Below are 16,452 nucleotides of genomic sequence, written 5' to 3'. Positions count from 1 at the left end.
CCTAAGGTCCAGTTAGTCACTACAGTTAGCATAAGATAGCCTAAGGTCCAGTTAGTCACTACAGTTAGCATAAGATAGCCTAAGGTCCAGTTAGTCACTACAGTTAGCATAAGATAGCCTAAGGTCCAGTTAGTCACTACAGTTAGCATAAGATAGCCTAAGGTCTAGTTAGTCACTACAGTTAGCATAAGATAGCCTAAGGTCCAGTTAGTCACTACAGTTAGCATAGGATAGCCTAAGGTCCAGTTAGTCACTACAGTTAGCATAGGATAGTCTATCTATAATCCACGGAAGATAGCAGTGAAAGGTTCTTCCTGTTTACACTCTGTACCACAGTCATTTGTTCACACCTTAACAGTGTCCTCCAGTCCCAATGTCAACAATGTCATCTTTTGTTTTTGATGACCACAGCTCTGCCAATAGGAGAGAAGACATCTGTCAGAGTGTTTTTCCCATTTCATTTCCCATAACTTCACAGGAAGTTACTAGCAGCCTTATGGAGAGCCAGGTGGATGTTCATCCATTCACACCACAACCTGAGAGGCCGGACGCAGAATCCTGACCAGGATGGGCAAGGCCTCTGTTGTCAAGCTCACATTCTGACAGGGGAGGGCAGATATTAAACACAGGCACATCATCTACCTTCACTTGGGCTGCATGATGAAAACAGAGCAAAACAGTGATGTGGGAAAGAGCTGCTAGGAGTGGGTATGATCACATGGTGATGGCAGACTTTCCATGTTACCTAAGGATGGTCCACAGGAAGACACTTAATGAAATGGCAGAGAGACACCGGGCACGAAAATGTTCAGGAGCAGAATTTGCCACTCAAAAGGGATAGCCAGAGCAAAGGCCCCCAAATAAAAGTAGGTTGTATGGGGTGAGGGGACAGACAACCAAGATTGGGTCGAGAACATGGGACCTAGAGGACAATGGGTACCAGACATTATTGGAAAGGTAGGTAGGGCAAGCAACAGGAAACTCTGTAGATCTTAGAAAGTTCTGTCCACCTTAGGAAGGGGGAACATTTACACTTCTAAAAGCCCACTCTGGGATCTGTGTAGAGGAAGAGGGAGAACAGAGGGGAAGCAGATGGGCATGGGAGGCCAGAAGTCATCAAGGGAAGGCAGGCCAAGGGTGTCAACAGATTACAAACATTCCCTGTGGCCACTGGGCTAAAATTTACATTAAGAATGCTCACTTAACCTGGCTGTGGTGGCACACACATTTAATCCCAGCACTGTGGAGGTAGAGAAGGATAGAACTTTGAGGATGAGGCCAGACTGGTCTACAGAGCAAGTTCAAGGACAGCCAGGGCTACACAGAGAAACCCTGTCTAGAAAAAAAAGAAAAAAACAAAGGAAGAAAGAGAAAAGAAGGGAGGGAGGGAGGAAGGGAGGGAGGGAGGGAGGGAGGGAGGGAGGGAGGGAGGAAGGAAGGAAGGAAGGAAGGAAGGAAGGAAGGAAGGAAGGAAGGAAGGAAGGAAGGAAGGGGAAATAAATCACTTAGAAAGTTCCCCTTAGCAGTAGCTAATGCTGACAAATGTTGGCTATGGTTTCCATTTTATATGTCTGACGCTTTAATGATTCCATCTAGAACTAAATCATAATCTTAAAAATAATTCAAATTGATATCTGTGATCTCATAATCCTGTCTCTCAAAATATTTCCAAGTTTGCTAACACATTCTGTAGCTTCAAAGTGTCATAAAGTTGGTTTATACTGTATACAAGTTTACATGTGTTTATTGGTGTTTTATGAATCTCAGTGTCACAATTTTGGGTTTCTTTGTTCTTTTCAGATGTTAAATTTTAATTTTAAAAGATACAGTTCTTAATTCTTCTAGAACACTAATTATTGTCAGTGTCTACTTAGATCCTACTATGAGTCTTGAGTAGATGACACATCCCCCCCACACACACACACACTCCTTTCTCAAGACAAAGAAAGCTAATAAAGGTAAGAGCCAAGATATCCCTCCTCAGTGCAGTACTTTAAACTACATCATACATACGTAGAGAGAAAACTGGACCTACCTCTGCCTCAATCTCTGCTTGCCTTTTCTCCAAGAGTTTCGCCACGGCCATGGCCCTGTGCTTGCCAGATCGTTTGCAGCTCACAGCCCATTCACATAACAACGTCACCACAGCTTCATCATTGGGGGCAACCTAATAACCAAGAGAAATGAACCAACCATATCACAAGGATGCAAGCAAATGACGACCTCATCCTTAAAGCTTTGTCCCCAAGTCTTACCAGCAGATGCTTTCAAATCATCTTAACTTAAATAGGAAAGGAAAACCTCAGTTAGAAAGAAAGAAATCACGCAAAATTCATCTGAATGTGTAACAATTCCAAGAGAGCCAGCATTTCCTTCAAGAAGCCTTGGCGCTCTAGTACTGAGTTTCAAACCCATGAAGGGAAATGACCACTGGACTCCAAGAGCATTGTTACAAAGGCCACATACGTCACTCCACTGTTAGGTGGGCAAAATGAGGACGATGATTTGTTTGTCGTGTATTCCTATCTGGCTTCATTATCAAATGACCAGTGAGAAACTAGGAAAAGAAACAAACCAGAGGGAGGCTGGAATGTGGATGACAGGTGCGTGGCTCATCTCACCATAAACAGCAACCGTGAAGAGGGAAAGCCAAGCATCCAAAGAACCAAAACCTGGTGATGGGATGGCCAAACACCCTAATAGTTGTGCCAGAAACCCCATCCAAGGACTAAGGAATCTGGATGCAGACATCTACGGCTAGGCCCCTGGTGGAGCACTGGGAGTCTAATTAGTGAGAAAGAGGAGGGTTTATATGAGCGAGAATTGTTGAAACCAAGGTTGGATAAAGCACAGGGACAAATAGCCAAATGAATGGAAACACATGAACTATGAACCAAAGGCTGAGGGGCCCCCAACTGGATCAGGCCCTCTGAATAGGTGAGACAGTTGATTGGCTTGATCTGTTTGGGAGGCATCTAGGCAGTAGTACCAGGTCCTGGGCTCATTGCATGAGTTGGCTGTTTGAAACCTGGGACTTATGCAGGGATGCTTGGCTCAATCTGGGAGGAGGGGACTGGACCTGACTGGACTGAGTCTATCAGGTCGGATCTCAGTCCTCGGGGGAGGCTTTGCCCTGGAGGAGGTGGGGATGGGGGGTGGGCTGGGGGGAAGGGAAAGGGAGCAGGAAGGGGGAGAACAAGGGAATCTGTGGCTATTATGTAGAACTGAATGGTATTGTAAAATAAAATAAAATAAAATAAAAAGAATGAAAAACAAAACAAAACAAACAAACAAACAAAAGAACCAAAACCTGAAAGCAGACTTGGTCAGCGAAGTGCCCTGGCTATATGCAGAACAGTATCAGTCCGGGGACAGACTCCAGTGACTAGGGATGGGAGGGCTTCGGGGACCCACGGGGTGTGGAACATGGCTGGTGGGGCTGAGGGGTGACAGAAGAAAGACTGGGCTCCTGTGCCGTCCCTTTGCTTTACGGTATCCGTGCCACCACAGCAACATTCTGGCTCCCAGACTGTGGTATTTCTCAGGAGCATAAACGTTATGCTAGACAAAGTAGACGATCACAGTATTAGCACTTAAATAGTATGCTGGACATGCTTAACACTTCAGAATTCATGAGCTCAACTACAGTTATGATATAGTTACGAGCACAATCCCAGGAAGCGTAATCACACACATAAACCGAGGCTTGTGGACCCTGATACCTATAAGGATTCCAGAATAAAAATGGATGAGGAGCTGTCAACACTAGCAATCCATTCAAATCCTAAAAATCAATTTGCTCTGACAGTCCATTTGGAAAATCTTATTTCCCTTTCCTAACAGGTATCAGTTGCAAAAAGCTTCTTGGTTAGAGGTAGGAGTTTGTGCCCATTTCCCTTTTCAGTGCTAGGAGTTTGTCTGGCTTGAACCTGGCTCAAATCTATCCAGGGATTGTGCATGCTGCCACTATCTCTATGAGTGCCTACGTGCATCCCTGTTACACCTGGAAGACATTGTTTCTCTGGAGTCATCGACTACCTCTGGCTCTACACTACACTATAGTTCCATGGGAACCGGCCCCCTCCCCTGACCAATATGGGAATCAGCATCCATGTGGTGCATAGACATATATGCTGACAAAATAGTCATACACATAAAAATAAATAAGTAAATCTTTTACATTTTAAAAAAATAAAACAAGGGAAATAAAAATAAATTTTGATCATGGCATTTAAATTTTAGAAGGCATTGTGAAGATTTTTCTGGCTGAAATCAATGTAATGCAAAAGCAGGGCAAGTTAAGGTCAAGTCAATTCCTGAAGCACCAAGTTTGGATTCAAAATATGAAAGAAATTAAACAGTTGCACTAATAGAAAACTGATAGCAGCATTTTTAATCCAATCAGTAAAATGCATTATGTTCACACTTTTAGGTATGTCCTTTACATCTTCAAGATCAGATAAACACATACTTACAATAAAATCTAAGTACTTTAATGCTGGCAGCCTCAGGCCTGACAGTTCAACTTCCTCTAGCTGTTGTCCTCACCATACATGATTTTACATCTAACTGAGGTATGCTACAGTACATTCAGTACCTTGTGTGTTCAGTAACATCTCAACTAGGAGAGAATCATTCAGCTCTACTGAATGAACTACAACAGTGGAGTCACAAAACTACATTCCCCCTTCAGCAAGCAGCAGCTTTACAAGCCACCACCATCCCTTGGGAATACATCTATGAACAAAGACTCAGTGTAGATGTAGAGAACGCCCCTCCCCCATGTGCTCACATGTCTCAATTCTTGGACCCCAGTTGGTAGAACTGTTTGGGAAGGATTTGGGGTGTGGCCTTGTTGTTGGAGTATGTCACTGGAGGTGGGCTTTGAGGTTCTGTAAGCCTATGCTATTCCTAGTTAGCTCTTTCTCTCTCTCAGCATTACGGTTGTGTCTCAAGTCGTAAGCTCTCAGCAACTGCTCTAATACCAAATGTGCCTGCCTGCTGCCACACTCCTCACTATAATGGTCATGGACTTACCATCTGAAACTACAGGCCCCAATAAACTTTTCTGTAAGTTTCCTTGATTGTGGTGTCTTCTTACAGCAATGGAAAAGCAACTAAGCCAGGAGACAACACTCCGAAGCACAGTGAACAATGTACACCAACAATACACAAAAGACTTGGAAGACAGGGAGAAGGCAAGCCCAGTCCCAGTGCCTGCAGTGTGTGTGCAAAAGGTTAGATGCTATGGAAGGAAGAAGTCATCCTCTAGAGATGAGAAGGCAACGTTAGTAAGAAGCTGAGCCCAGAGGAAAGCAGAGCTCAGTGAGGGAGCAGTCCTGGAAACATTCAGTGTAGGACATGACTAAGAAATGTATATTTTGATAGTCTCAATGTTCATAGTGTTTTTATCTAGATGGAAGAATTACAGTTTCATTTTATACTTTTATAGTACAAAAGAAAAGTATTCTTTCTATTTGAAAAAAGAATGAAACTGGGCCATGAAGGAAAATTACGGGCTTTCTGATAAGGAATAATAAATGTAAAAGACAGAAAAGCCCTATCCAAATACAACCAAAATCAAATACTCTACTACAAACTTTGGGTATAACCCTACTCTCATGTGTACCAGACATTGTATTCTGCCCTATTTATGTGTGATCTCATTTCAGAAGCCTGAAAATAGTTATTGTTCAAGCTATAATGAAAAATAAAGGCCCAAATCCATTGCTTAGCCCAGAACTACTCCAAACTACCAAACTCTCAATCACCCATGACTGGCCACAAGGTATCTTCATCTCTACGCGATATCTACAAGCAGCTGGTATCAACTGAAGCACATTCCAGATCATGAAGAAACAAATCCTTCATTAAAAACCAAGTTCATTCTGTGTTAATGGAAAAACAAACAAACAAAACTATGCCACTATTCAGGCCAGAATGCTGGGTTTCATCTTGCTCTAAAACCTACATGCCAACTATAAAGGAGTACCTTATGCATGCCTTGGCCACCCCAGCCTCCTGCAGCACTGCTGGTTGTCCCTGTAGTTCTCCAGAGCTCCAAAGAGCTGACTTCCTCTCTATAGTCAGGCTCAGTGATCCATGCTGACCAGAAAGAATGGATTAGGTTGTTCTACAACCAAATTCCTAAAGACCTATTGTTATAGCATCAACCAAAAATTCATTCAGAGTAGTTTTACACAAGTACATAAAAGGTAGAAAATGTAGTTATTCAGATAACTACCAGGGGCAGCACACTGGTGTTTGAATAGTAAATGTAAGAAACCTACAGTAGAAGTTTTAAAACTGGAAAATTTCCTTAACAACATACTTTGTAAATAGTGCCATGCAGGATGATGTTATCAAGTACAATTCCAGCTTAGGTTATAGAGAACCTTTTTCAAAACTAATGTGTTTTATATAAGGGTTAGAAAAAGGTGTTATGAAGCAGGTGGACCCTGCATTTCAACTGTTTGTTTATTCATTTAATATTTATTGAACACATTTTTATTGTGAAGTCCTCTTCTAAGCACTGAATATAAAAGCATTCTCACATTTTAGTTTGGAGGAAGGGAGATCAGTAATATTCTTTTGGATATTATTTCTATTATATCCACACAATCTTTAAAATGTTCACATAATTTGTTTCAATAAGTCAGTGTCTGGGAATACAGATATGGAAAAAAATCTTAAATGTTAACAGAAATGTGTGCTCCAGGCATCAGCGGGGTATGCTACCAAACTGATGCTCCTGCTGCTCCCTGTCTCAAGCACTGGCAGTGACTTGGGTAATGAAATAAATCAAAGAAAAGTGGGATGGCTTCACCTGCAGACAATAGTGCATACAGAAAGTTCATGGGTCAAACCATCTGTCTTCAATAAAGGAACTACAGGAACGTTTAGGGATGGGGTTTGTCTTGGGAGGCAGCAATGGTTAGATTTTCACACTGGTATAATTCTAAACTTTTACAGCACTCACTGCTTAGCTTGTAAATACACACAAGCAAATGGGGCACACAAAAACAGTGGGTAGGGAGCACAAACTCAACTATAGCACATACAGATAAGGGCAGGGGAAGGTGTGCCAAATGATGGGGTCAAGCCCTGGCACAAATTACAACATGTAATCAGAACAATATATACGATTTAATTCCCAGCCAGGTGAGCATATACCACATGCCTTAAATCCCAGCACTCAGGAGAAAGAGATAGCAAATCTGTTTGAGTTCTAAGCCAGCCTGGTCTATGTAGTGAGTTCAGTCCAGCCACAGCTACATAGTTATACCCTGTTCTCAAACAAAAACATCAAGATCATGAGGAAGAGGAGAAGGGGGAGGAGGAGGGGAAGTTCTTATTTCTGGCCAAAAGATTAGATTAGAAATAGAGAATGTTTATGAATGGGGCTAAGAGGTTCTTACTGTTTTATATGCCTAAATTCTACTCCAACTCTAAAGTAGCTATTGCTATTCTCATTTTCCAGATAATTAGGAAGCATGTACATGCTGTACCATGTTGCTGCTTACCGCTACAAGAAAGCAGATCCTAGGGAATCTGCAGAGCAGCCAACCACTACAGTCTCTGGACTAGCCCCAGCTTCCACTTCTAACCTGACTGACATGCAGGAGTCAAAGAATGGACCACTGAGTCCTGGATGACAAGGAATGGACCACAGTGTATTGTACAGTGAAGGTTCAACAGATGTTTTTAAATCAAGGGGTAAGCCAATGCACTGTATTATTACATGGAACCAAAAGAAAAACACCGATAGCATGAAAATGTCTTCTTAATCCAACAGTAGGTGACTGAGTACAAAACGCTAGAAGGGTTCCTGTCCCTTGCTCACCGAGTCAAGGACGAGGCCCTCAACACTAGCACTTAGCACCACTGGCATTTCCCAATTACACCACACTGGTAGAGATGGGGAAGAGATGAACAGAAAGAAAAAGCAATAAATATTGGAAAGAATATGAACATTACTGAAGTCTGCATAAACTATTTAACTTCCAAATCAGAATTAATTGGAAAACTATTAAAACCAATCAAGAGCTTGGTATCATAAACAGAACAAATGTATAATATGCAGAAAGGAATTGGTAACATTAAGCAGTAAAAGAAAATTTTAAAGCCATTGCAGAATATCACAGGACATAATCCCAATTATTTCATCCTCCACCTTGTCATCGTTAACTATCAATATACACATAAATGCCTAAGAAGTCACCCAAAGACACGACTCAAAGTTAACAGTAGTTATTGCTGGTATTATACTGAGATAGAAAGAATGTGTGTTTCTGTGTGCTACAGCATGTTCTTGTCCAATGCTTTAATAATAATCCCATGATTTTTATAGTTAAGCTGAAGTTTAACTTGTCAAATGTCTAAAAGTTACCAGGCTATACAATTGACTATCAGACCCTAGCCATGTGATTCCAGAGTTAACTCCTAAGTCTGCCAGGCAGAAGATTAAGGCCACAGGACAAAGTTGGAGGCTAAAAGAAACTGAAGATAGACAATGCATCCATGTACAGTAAATGCAGCAATCACAAGAAATAATTTCTATAATGGGAAGAAACAAAATCCAAATCTCATAAAGGTCCTCCCCATAACAACACTATGAATCTGGCCTGGTGAATGTGGAGCACACGCCTAGTAGTAAAATTCCTGCTGTTTCAGGAACACACAATTATCTTTTATGATGCCACCATTTCCAGAATGAACACATCACATTCATGAAGAAAGTCTTCCAACATACAATGAATTTAACAGCTCTTAATCTACAAGCATCAAATTAGGCTTTGGGTATCGTTCATTAACCTCAGGGTCTATATCGAAGTGAACTAGGGATCTTCTTTGTTTTCACAAGTAAAGGAAACAAAGTATCAATTAAATCAGATGCGGGCTTTCTGAAGAAATGAGAAGACATCTGGTGTGTTGGTTTGCCATTTATAAATACTTAGGAATACTACCTAGATTATAAAATGCTATCATTAAAGGGAACAGAGAAATAAAAGTCAGTGACTCGTTACTGTAAGCATCAGGTAACTACAAGGACTTGAAGTCAGCTACAAAAGAAAGCTCTCAATAGTTCTTTACTCCCAGACTAAAAGGACGTGCTTGTAAATGAAATCAACCACTTAATACCAAAAAAAAAAAAGGTCACATGTGAAAATATTATTTGTAGAACAGCACCAATAAACCATACAGACTACCATACAAAGGAGTGCCAACAGCCAAGAGTGGCCTGCAAGCTGAGACACATTATGGGACACTGAGTGAACGTCCAGTTATGTCAGCCAGGGAAGGTCTAATTGCTCAGACATCAGCCTCTGCACAGGGTCACATTTCTAAGCATTTTTAAACATAAGAATAATCATATAAGGTAATAAAGTACAGACTGTTTCTGGGGTTAGAGGAGGGCCCAAGGGCTATGAGGAAAAAACAGGCAACAGCCATACCAGCTGGTCATACCCATGTATGTACATTAGAGTGCTGGTCAGCCCCCCTGTAGAAATGTGCTGCCTGATCACATCCTGCAGCCTCCTTCCTCCCCTCTCTTTTCTCATCCTAGATGCTAAGAACAGTTTAAAGATCCCAATAAAAAATGCGTTATACAGCCATATATGGAAGACACAATGTCAGAAGTGTACAAAAGATCCAACTCTGTAACATTTGGGGGCTCTAGCTTGCTGACAGTCATGTGCTGGACAACTGTCAACAGAGTGAGAGGCCTTATGGTCACATTTCTTGGACACGAAATCTGACTACATCTTGGCCAAAAAGACCTTTGGATTTCTTATACAACACACATGGCATTTATTATATCTATGAACTTTTCCATAAGCACATTTTCCAGAGATATTTAGATGCCTGTTTTGTTGTTTGTTGTTGTTTCTCCTGAGGGATATATAGAGAGAGCCAATTTTCCTAATCTTACATTCTCAGGATCAATGTTGACAATCTTTAGATTCTGCCATATCCCAGAAACTAAAGATCTGGAGTAGAAGAGCGCCATTGTGTTTCTAAGTGCAGAAGATGAAGGCTGCACATCTGTGGACTCTGACAAGAAATGATGCAAAAATGAAAACCAAATTAAGACAACCCTTTGGAACATCGGAATCAACTAGTCCTTTGTTGCACTGTGACGAATATAAATTTTTCCATCTTTCGGTTAAATTATCGTTTAAATAATACAAATGGAGAAAACAGAGTCCCAGGAAACAGAATCACTGAAGTCATGTGGCGAGAATTATAATTGAAAAATAAATCCTTCCCAAAGACCTTGAAAAGTGCTTATCTCCCATATTTAAAATGATTGATATACTATACTTAGATTCCCAAATCACTATATGGTATAATAAACCATATCATGCATGTTAAGGAAAATGAAGGTAACATGTAAATAAGAGAAATACAAATTTCTAGCATTTTTCCTTTAGAGTTATTTGCTCTACTGTCTTAACAAAGCTGTCTAGTCATGAACATAACCACTGAGGTTAACTAGCACTACCATAGGAAGTGGATTCTAGTAACAAGGCCATTGTACACACAAAGGACATGATGCCAAGGCAGTTCACAAAGAAAGACAACTAGCAGCAAAACCAGGTTCAAAATACACTGTAAACTGGCATAAAGTGCACGGAATAAGCAACTCCACACTGTTCAACCTCAATACTTAATCCTGTGCACAGCTCTACATGGCACAGCTCTATAATCCCAGCTGTATGAAATGGTGAGGCAAGACCGGACGTTCAAGTCACCCCTGAGCTACAGGGCGAGCTCTCAGCCAACTAACAACTGAGTGAGACAGACACTGCCTCCAAGTTTAAAAGAGTAAATAGAGGGCTGGAGATACAGTTCTGGGGTAGAACACTGAACCAGCATGTGTGAGGCCCTGAATTCAATCCTCAGTGCTACAATAATAATAGTTTACTATGCTGAAATTATCAAAGAAGCTTTGAGAAATCACAGATTACTCTTACATGTAAATGTGCCAGTATCAATACACAGGAAATTATTCTAGCCATCATAAAGGCTGCCCCTCCTCCTGCTGAGATTACATCTGACACTGATCTCTTCTGCTATGTTGTTGGTGAAATGATTTCCAACAAGAACAATTGAGAATGGAATCTATCAGCCGAGTGTGTGTCCATCCTTCCACTAATGAACTGGCTGTGAGCTTGGATAACTCTTCTCTAATCACTAATTTTCTCATCTAGAAGATTTTAAAACTATGTTCCTCAGGCCAAACAAAACTTCAATGCGATGACACATGACAAAAGGTAGAACCTAGTGCATAAAAAAGTGCCTGCAGAACCAGCATGACAGTCACGGTGACATGTAGCTGTTAACTGTAGCACTCAGGAGGCTGAGGCAGAAGGATGACAAATTTGTAGCTAGTCCAGGCCACAGTGCAAGTTCCAGGGCAGCCTGAGCTACAAAGCAAGGCAATGATGTAAAATAATTTTTAAAGCATTTTTTTAAATACCTGGTGGCTAGAGAGATGGCTGCTCTTCCAAAGAACCTGAGCGTTTGACTCCCAGCACCCACACTGGCTCGCCACCACCTATAACCCCAGCTCCAGGGGAACCAACTCCCTCTCTGGCCTCCCCAGGACCATACCTGTGGTATACACGCATACAGATAAATAAAACCTAAGGAGCCTTTGGCCAATGAGATGGCTCAGTGGGTACAGGTGCTTTCCTCCAAAGCCTGACAACCTGAGTTAGATCTCGGTGCGTTATATGGTAGAAAGAGAATTGACTTCTTTGTCCTTCAATCTCTACACTAATGCTTATTATAAAGTGCATGCACACACGTACATACAATAAATAAAGGTGTGTGTGTAGGGGGGAGAATCCTAAGTTCTTTCTCTCTTTTGCTTCCAGGCCATGAGGTGATTGCCTTTGCCTGCTATGTTCTCCTGGTATGGCGTGCCACCCTGGCACAGAGCGAAACAACAGAGCCAACCAATAACGGACTGAAGCTTCTAGAACTGTGAGCCACTATTAAACTTTTCTGGAGCTTGTGACATGGCTCAGCAGGTGAGTTCAACTGCCACTAAGCCTGAAGACTTGAGTGTGATCCCCTGGCCCCACAGGGTATAAGGAAAGAATCAATCTCTGCAGGTTAAGGGATCTCCACAAGCACACTGCAGACAGACACACCAGAGACAGACAGACACAAGTGATAAATGTAATTAATGCAATGTAAAATTGAAAGTATGTGTTTCCTATTTGCTAACTGTATAAATGTCTGGACACACACTGTGTTTACCCCAGCTGTTAATATCAATGACATTTAACTAACTGATTTAAGAAAATGGTAATTCTGAAAGATTCATAGGACTCTCGAGTGGAGCAGGAAATGTGACATTCTAAAACACAACACTGGTCTTGCCATACTGTGAGGAACATAGTATGAATTCAGTACACATGAACCTCAACAGGAAGCCATCCACATACACTTCTCTTGCTTTACAGGCAGAGACTTTAGGCTGCTCCTGCAAAGCTCATGTGTTAACAGCCCCTTGCTGGCAGTACTACTGGATAGTGTTGGAACCTTTAGGAAGTGAGGCCTGATGGAAGAAAGCATCTTTAATAGATATTGGGACCCTGGCCCATTCCTACCTCCCCCCCCTGCCTCCGTCAGTGTACCACATACTCCCCTCCGTGACAATTTAGCCTCACTATAGGCCCAGAAACAACAGAGGCAGGTAACCATGGAACAAAACCTCTAAAATCGTGAGCCAAAATAAATCTTTCCTTAGCTAAGTATTCTGTCACAGCAGCGGAAAGCTGACTGACATACTTGATGGATGTATCATTTCATTATCTTGACTGATACTTTTAGAAAGTAACTTGTTTTCTTTATATTAAGCAACAGAAACCCCCAAAGGGATTAAGCATTTGCAAGAACATGATCTACTTTACAGCACTAAGCCACCTCACCCTAGACGGCTCCATCCCATCCAAGTGCTTCTTTACTGTAGATAAATACTTCACAAAAAACAAAAGGCGAACAATCCCAACAGACCCTGGCTGAGACTTATGGATGAGTAGGCTGTACAATGGATATTTGTGCATGTGTTCATAAAAGCACCAAGGGGCTCAGTATAATCAATTTAACCATGCTATATTCATTTCTCCTGCATTACCTGCCTCGATAAATTTCTGAGTCCTTATAACAGTGGCTGCTGCTATTAAGTACCAAGCTGCATTACGAGCACTGCGAATGCTTAATGCTGCACTAACAATGGTTTTATTATTATTTTACATCATCCAGAAATGAAATGCCCCTTTACACATGTAAGCAAATTATCCACAGGTATCCTGAAAGCCTGTTGATTTCACAGCTGAGGGGTATCCTGTCACCCACGCCCCTGCCTCCACTTGCAAGTACCTTCTTGTCTGTCTGAGTCTATACCGATTGTAAAGCAGATACACATTTCATTAAGTGGCTCTCCTCTCTCTCATTCAAAGCGAATCCTAGGGATGTATCCTCCTCCCCATTATGGCACCAGCAGTCTTTTAGCGAGACAAGAACCCAAAGTGAGTAAATATACACTGATCACATCATCCCCGGAACCCAGGCATGAAGCCAGGGACGAATGATGTGCTGGAAGTCACAAGACACAGACCTCGAGGTCACAGAACCAAGGCGTGAGAAAGGTAAGTGTGCAACAAGCACAGCCCAGGCAGACACAAAGCTCTCGGATTTTTGACGACAGTAATCAAGCAGGGCACCTCAGCCTAGTGGATTCAAGGTAGGTAAAGTACATGCTAAACTTGAGACTCTAGTTAACTAAAAGCTCTAAACTCTGAGCACAAACCAGCATGACACAAATATAAACAAGACCATGTAGGTTTGTGGTTTGGGGTGGGTGGTGGTACTAGGAGTAGGAGCGGAGGAAACGCCCATGATGCTGCTGTTCTGAAGCTCTCTGCCTGGTGCAGCTGGCCTGGTTTTTCCATGACTCAGTACAAAGCCCATTTCCTGGGATCCCAGAAGAAGAAGTGAAAAGCAGCTTTTCCTGCCACTTTTGGATCTTCCCTTTATCCATATCCCTGAAGCACCCAAAGATGCAGCTGCCTCTGCTCTCCTATCAGCCATAACCAAGGATAGAGGCCAAGAGGAAGGAAGTGGTCCAAGAGCTCTGCAGAGCTGAGGGGCCCTCCCCACCCAGCTGCTTGGTAATGATGTCACCAGTAACCGACTCACTTAGTGACTGGAAGCTGAGGGACCCCACAGCCTACTGAGACTCCCCTCATGTGGCTGCTGGGCCCTGACACTCCATCACACCACCCAGTAGAAAAGGCTCTGAAGCACTGACCGACTTACAGAAGTAAATGCCACGGAAGCACGCACCAGCAGCTTGGGAGCAAGCTGCATTCCGGCAGGCACAGCACAGATCTGCTGCTTGGCCTGGAAAGGCTTATATACAAATCCTGCTACTCCACTTCTGCTGAAATGTTGGGTATCCCGATCACAACCAGTCTGTAAACAGTCTCTGAGAGGGGCTGCCCTCTGTATACAGGGCATCGCCACACCAGGCTACACCACTTGCCTAACCACCATCAAACAGTCTCTGAGCTCTGCCTGGAAAAACACCAAAACTGGAGTAGAATATAAAGGGTGTTGAGGATAATTCCCTACCATCTTTACCGCAGCAACACTCAAGCTGACACAGCCCCAGCAGATCACAGGGGGTCAAGGGAAAAGGAAAAGGATGCCACATTCCCATGAGCTATCAGGGAAAGTGTGCCTCAGGCCTGGGTAGGGTCAGCTCCTCTCACCACAGGCAGGAACTGGTCTCAACATCCTCGTCTGTATGCTGGAATTTCTAAAGGGCTTTTACCAATACTGAAGCTGATGCTGCACTCACATCTAGATGGATGTTCTCCCCATTGCTTATAAGGATGGAGAGAGAATTAGATTGCCCCCTCGGTGATTCCAAAGGGCAGAGAAAGGAGGGCGCTGAAGTCTCCCCAAATGGTATGGGGAGAAACGTTCTGAGTAAGAGCAAACCTCAGACCATAGGGACCAGAGGTTGGTAACTTTTTCTACCATCTAACATGATATATCAATCCTAGACAAATTAGGAACTCCAAGAAAAGGGAAGTATGTTTTAAAGACAGGAGATGGGTTTTGGGGTTTTTGTTGTTGTTGTTGTTTGGTTTTTCAACACAGGGTTTCTCTGTGTAATTTTGGTGCCTGTCCTTGATCTCTCTCTGTGACCAAGCTGGCCTTGAACTCACAGAGATCCACCTGGTTCTGCCTCCCAAGTGCTGGGATTAAAGGTATGCACCACCACCACCACCCAGCAGGTTTTTGAGTCTTAACCAACCTGTCTTACCAGAGAACAACTACATCATGTTGGGTCTTCCAATATAAATATAGGCAATAGCAAATTTTGGAATATACTTAAAATCTGTCTTATAATCTCAAAGTATTCACGTTCAAGTGTTGTATAATTATGTATGAACTCTAGGCATACAACTGTAAGTAACTTGCTCTAGGCCACACAGCTATCATTCAGCGTTCACTTCTGAATTCCAGAAATATAACAAGTGACGCAGTGCTCAGGAAAACAGTAACCCCTGAGCCAGGCACAGTGGCACACACCTGCAATCCCAGCACTAAACAGCCAAGGCAGGAAAGGTTTGAGTTCAAAGCTCTGCCTGAGCCACACAGTGAGACCCTATCTCAAAATAAGAAGGGAGAGGAAGGGGAGGGGAAGGAAGGAGGGAAGGGGAAGAATAAGAGGGAGAGGAGAGGGAAAGGCAGAGAGATAGGTAAGGTAGAAGAGGGGACAAGAAAACCCCAATAAAAAGTAAATGGAGAAGTAAAATTGCGACTTGCAAGCCTATACATAAGTATGTACCTTAATATAAATACACAACAAATACTAAAGCCATATTTTTTAAATGTTAATGTTAAATACTACAGATGGGGCTGTCCATCCAGATATCCTCCTGGATTAAAAGGCAGTAAGTGTGAACTAAAGGTTAACAATACCATTTTTGTCTTACTCAAAAATAGCACATTAACCACAAAGCCGCTGACACCTCTTTCCAGAATGTAACCAATATTCGCTATAATTACTGCTACACTAAGCCAACATGTGCATTCCCTCCAAATTGCTACTACATCCAGGACTCAGTATAGGGCCCACATTGCCCTCTAGTGGCACAGCAGAGAATGCCTTCCTTAACAGGAGGCTCAAATTCTCCCCTGCTTCCTCAGATCAAAGACAAGTCAGTCATATAGGTCCTGTTGTGGTCTGAATGTAAATATCCCCTACAGGCTCCCCTGTTTCAATACTTGGTCTCCAGCTTATGGTGGCTGGGAAGGTTATGGGACCTTAAGATGTGAAAGCCTGCTGGAGGAAATGTCACTGAGGACAGACTCTGAGTGTTATCGCCTGGCCCCATTTCCTGTTCTATTTCTTGTGTG

At 42.5% G+C, this 16,452-nt stretch overlaps 1 protein-coding gene across 11 annotated transcripts in view; it reads right to left on the bottom strand.

Moving 5' to 3' along the window:
• Positions 1-16,452, bottom strand: part of Med12l (mediator complex subunit 12L) — a 346,663-nt gene that overhangs the window by 248,683 nt on the left and 81,528 nt on the right. For 7 of the 11 annotated variants that reach the window (XM_076574131.1, XM_076574137.1, XM_076574134.1 and 4 more), the window contains exons 13-14: positions 2,036-2,167; positions 351-413 (exon numbers count right to left, since the gene is read on the bottom strand). In XM_076574131.1, the coding sequence (XP_076430246.1) occupies positions 351-413; positions 2,036-2,167 (195 nt within the window). The remainder of the gene's footprint in view (positions 1-350; positions 414-2,035; positions 2,168-16,452) is intronic. The other 4 variants (XM_076574135.1, XM_076574139.1, XM_076574140.1 and 1 more) reach the window with 1 other exon arrangement.

The sequence above is a fragment of the Peromyscus maniculatus genome, chromosome 6 (genome assembly GCF_049852395.1).
Source record: "Peromyscus maniculatus bairdii isolate BWxNUB_F1_BW_parent chromosome 6, HU_Pman_BW_mat_3.1, whole genome shotgun sequence".
NCBI lineage: Eukaryota > Metazoa > Chordata > Mammalia > Rodentia > Cricetidae > Peromyscus > Peromyscus maniculatus.
The sequence above is the reverse complement of the archived record's forward strand: the minus strand, read 5'-3'. Positions and strand labels throughout refer to the sequence as shown.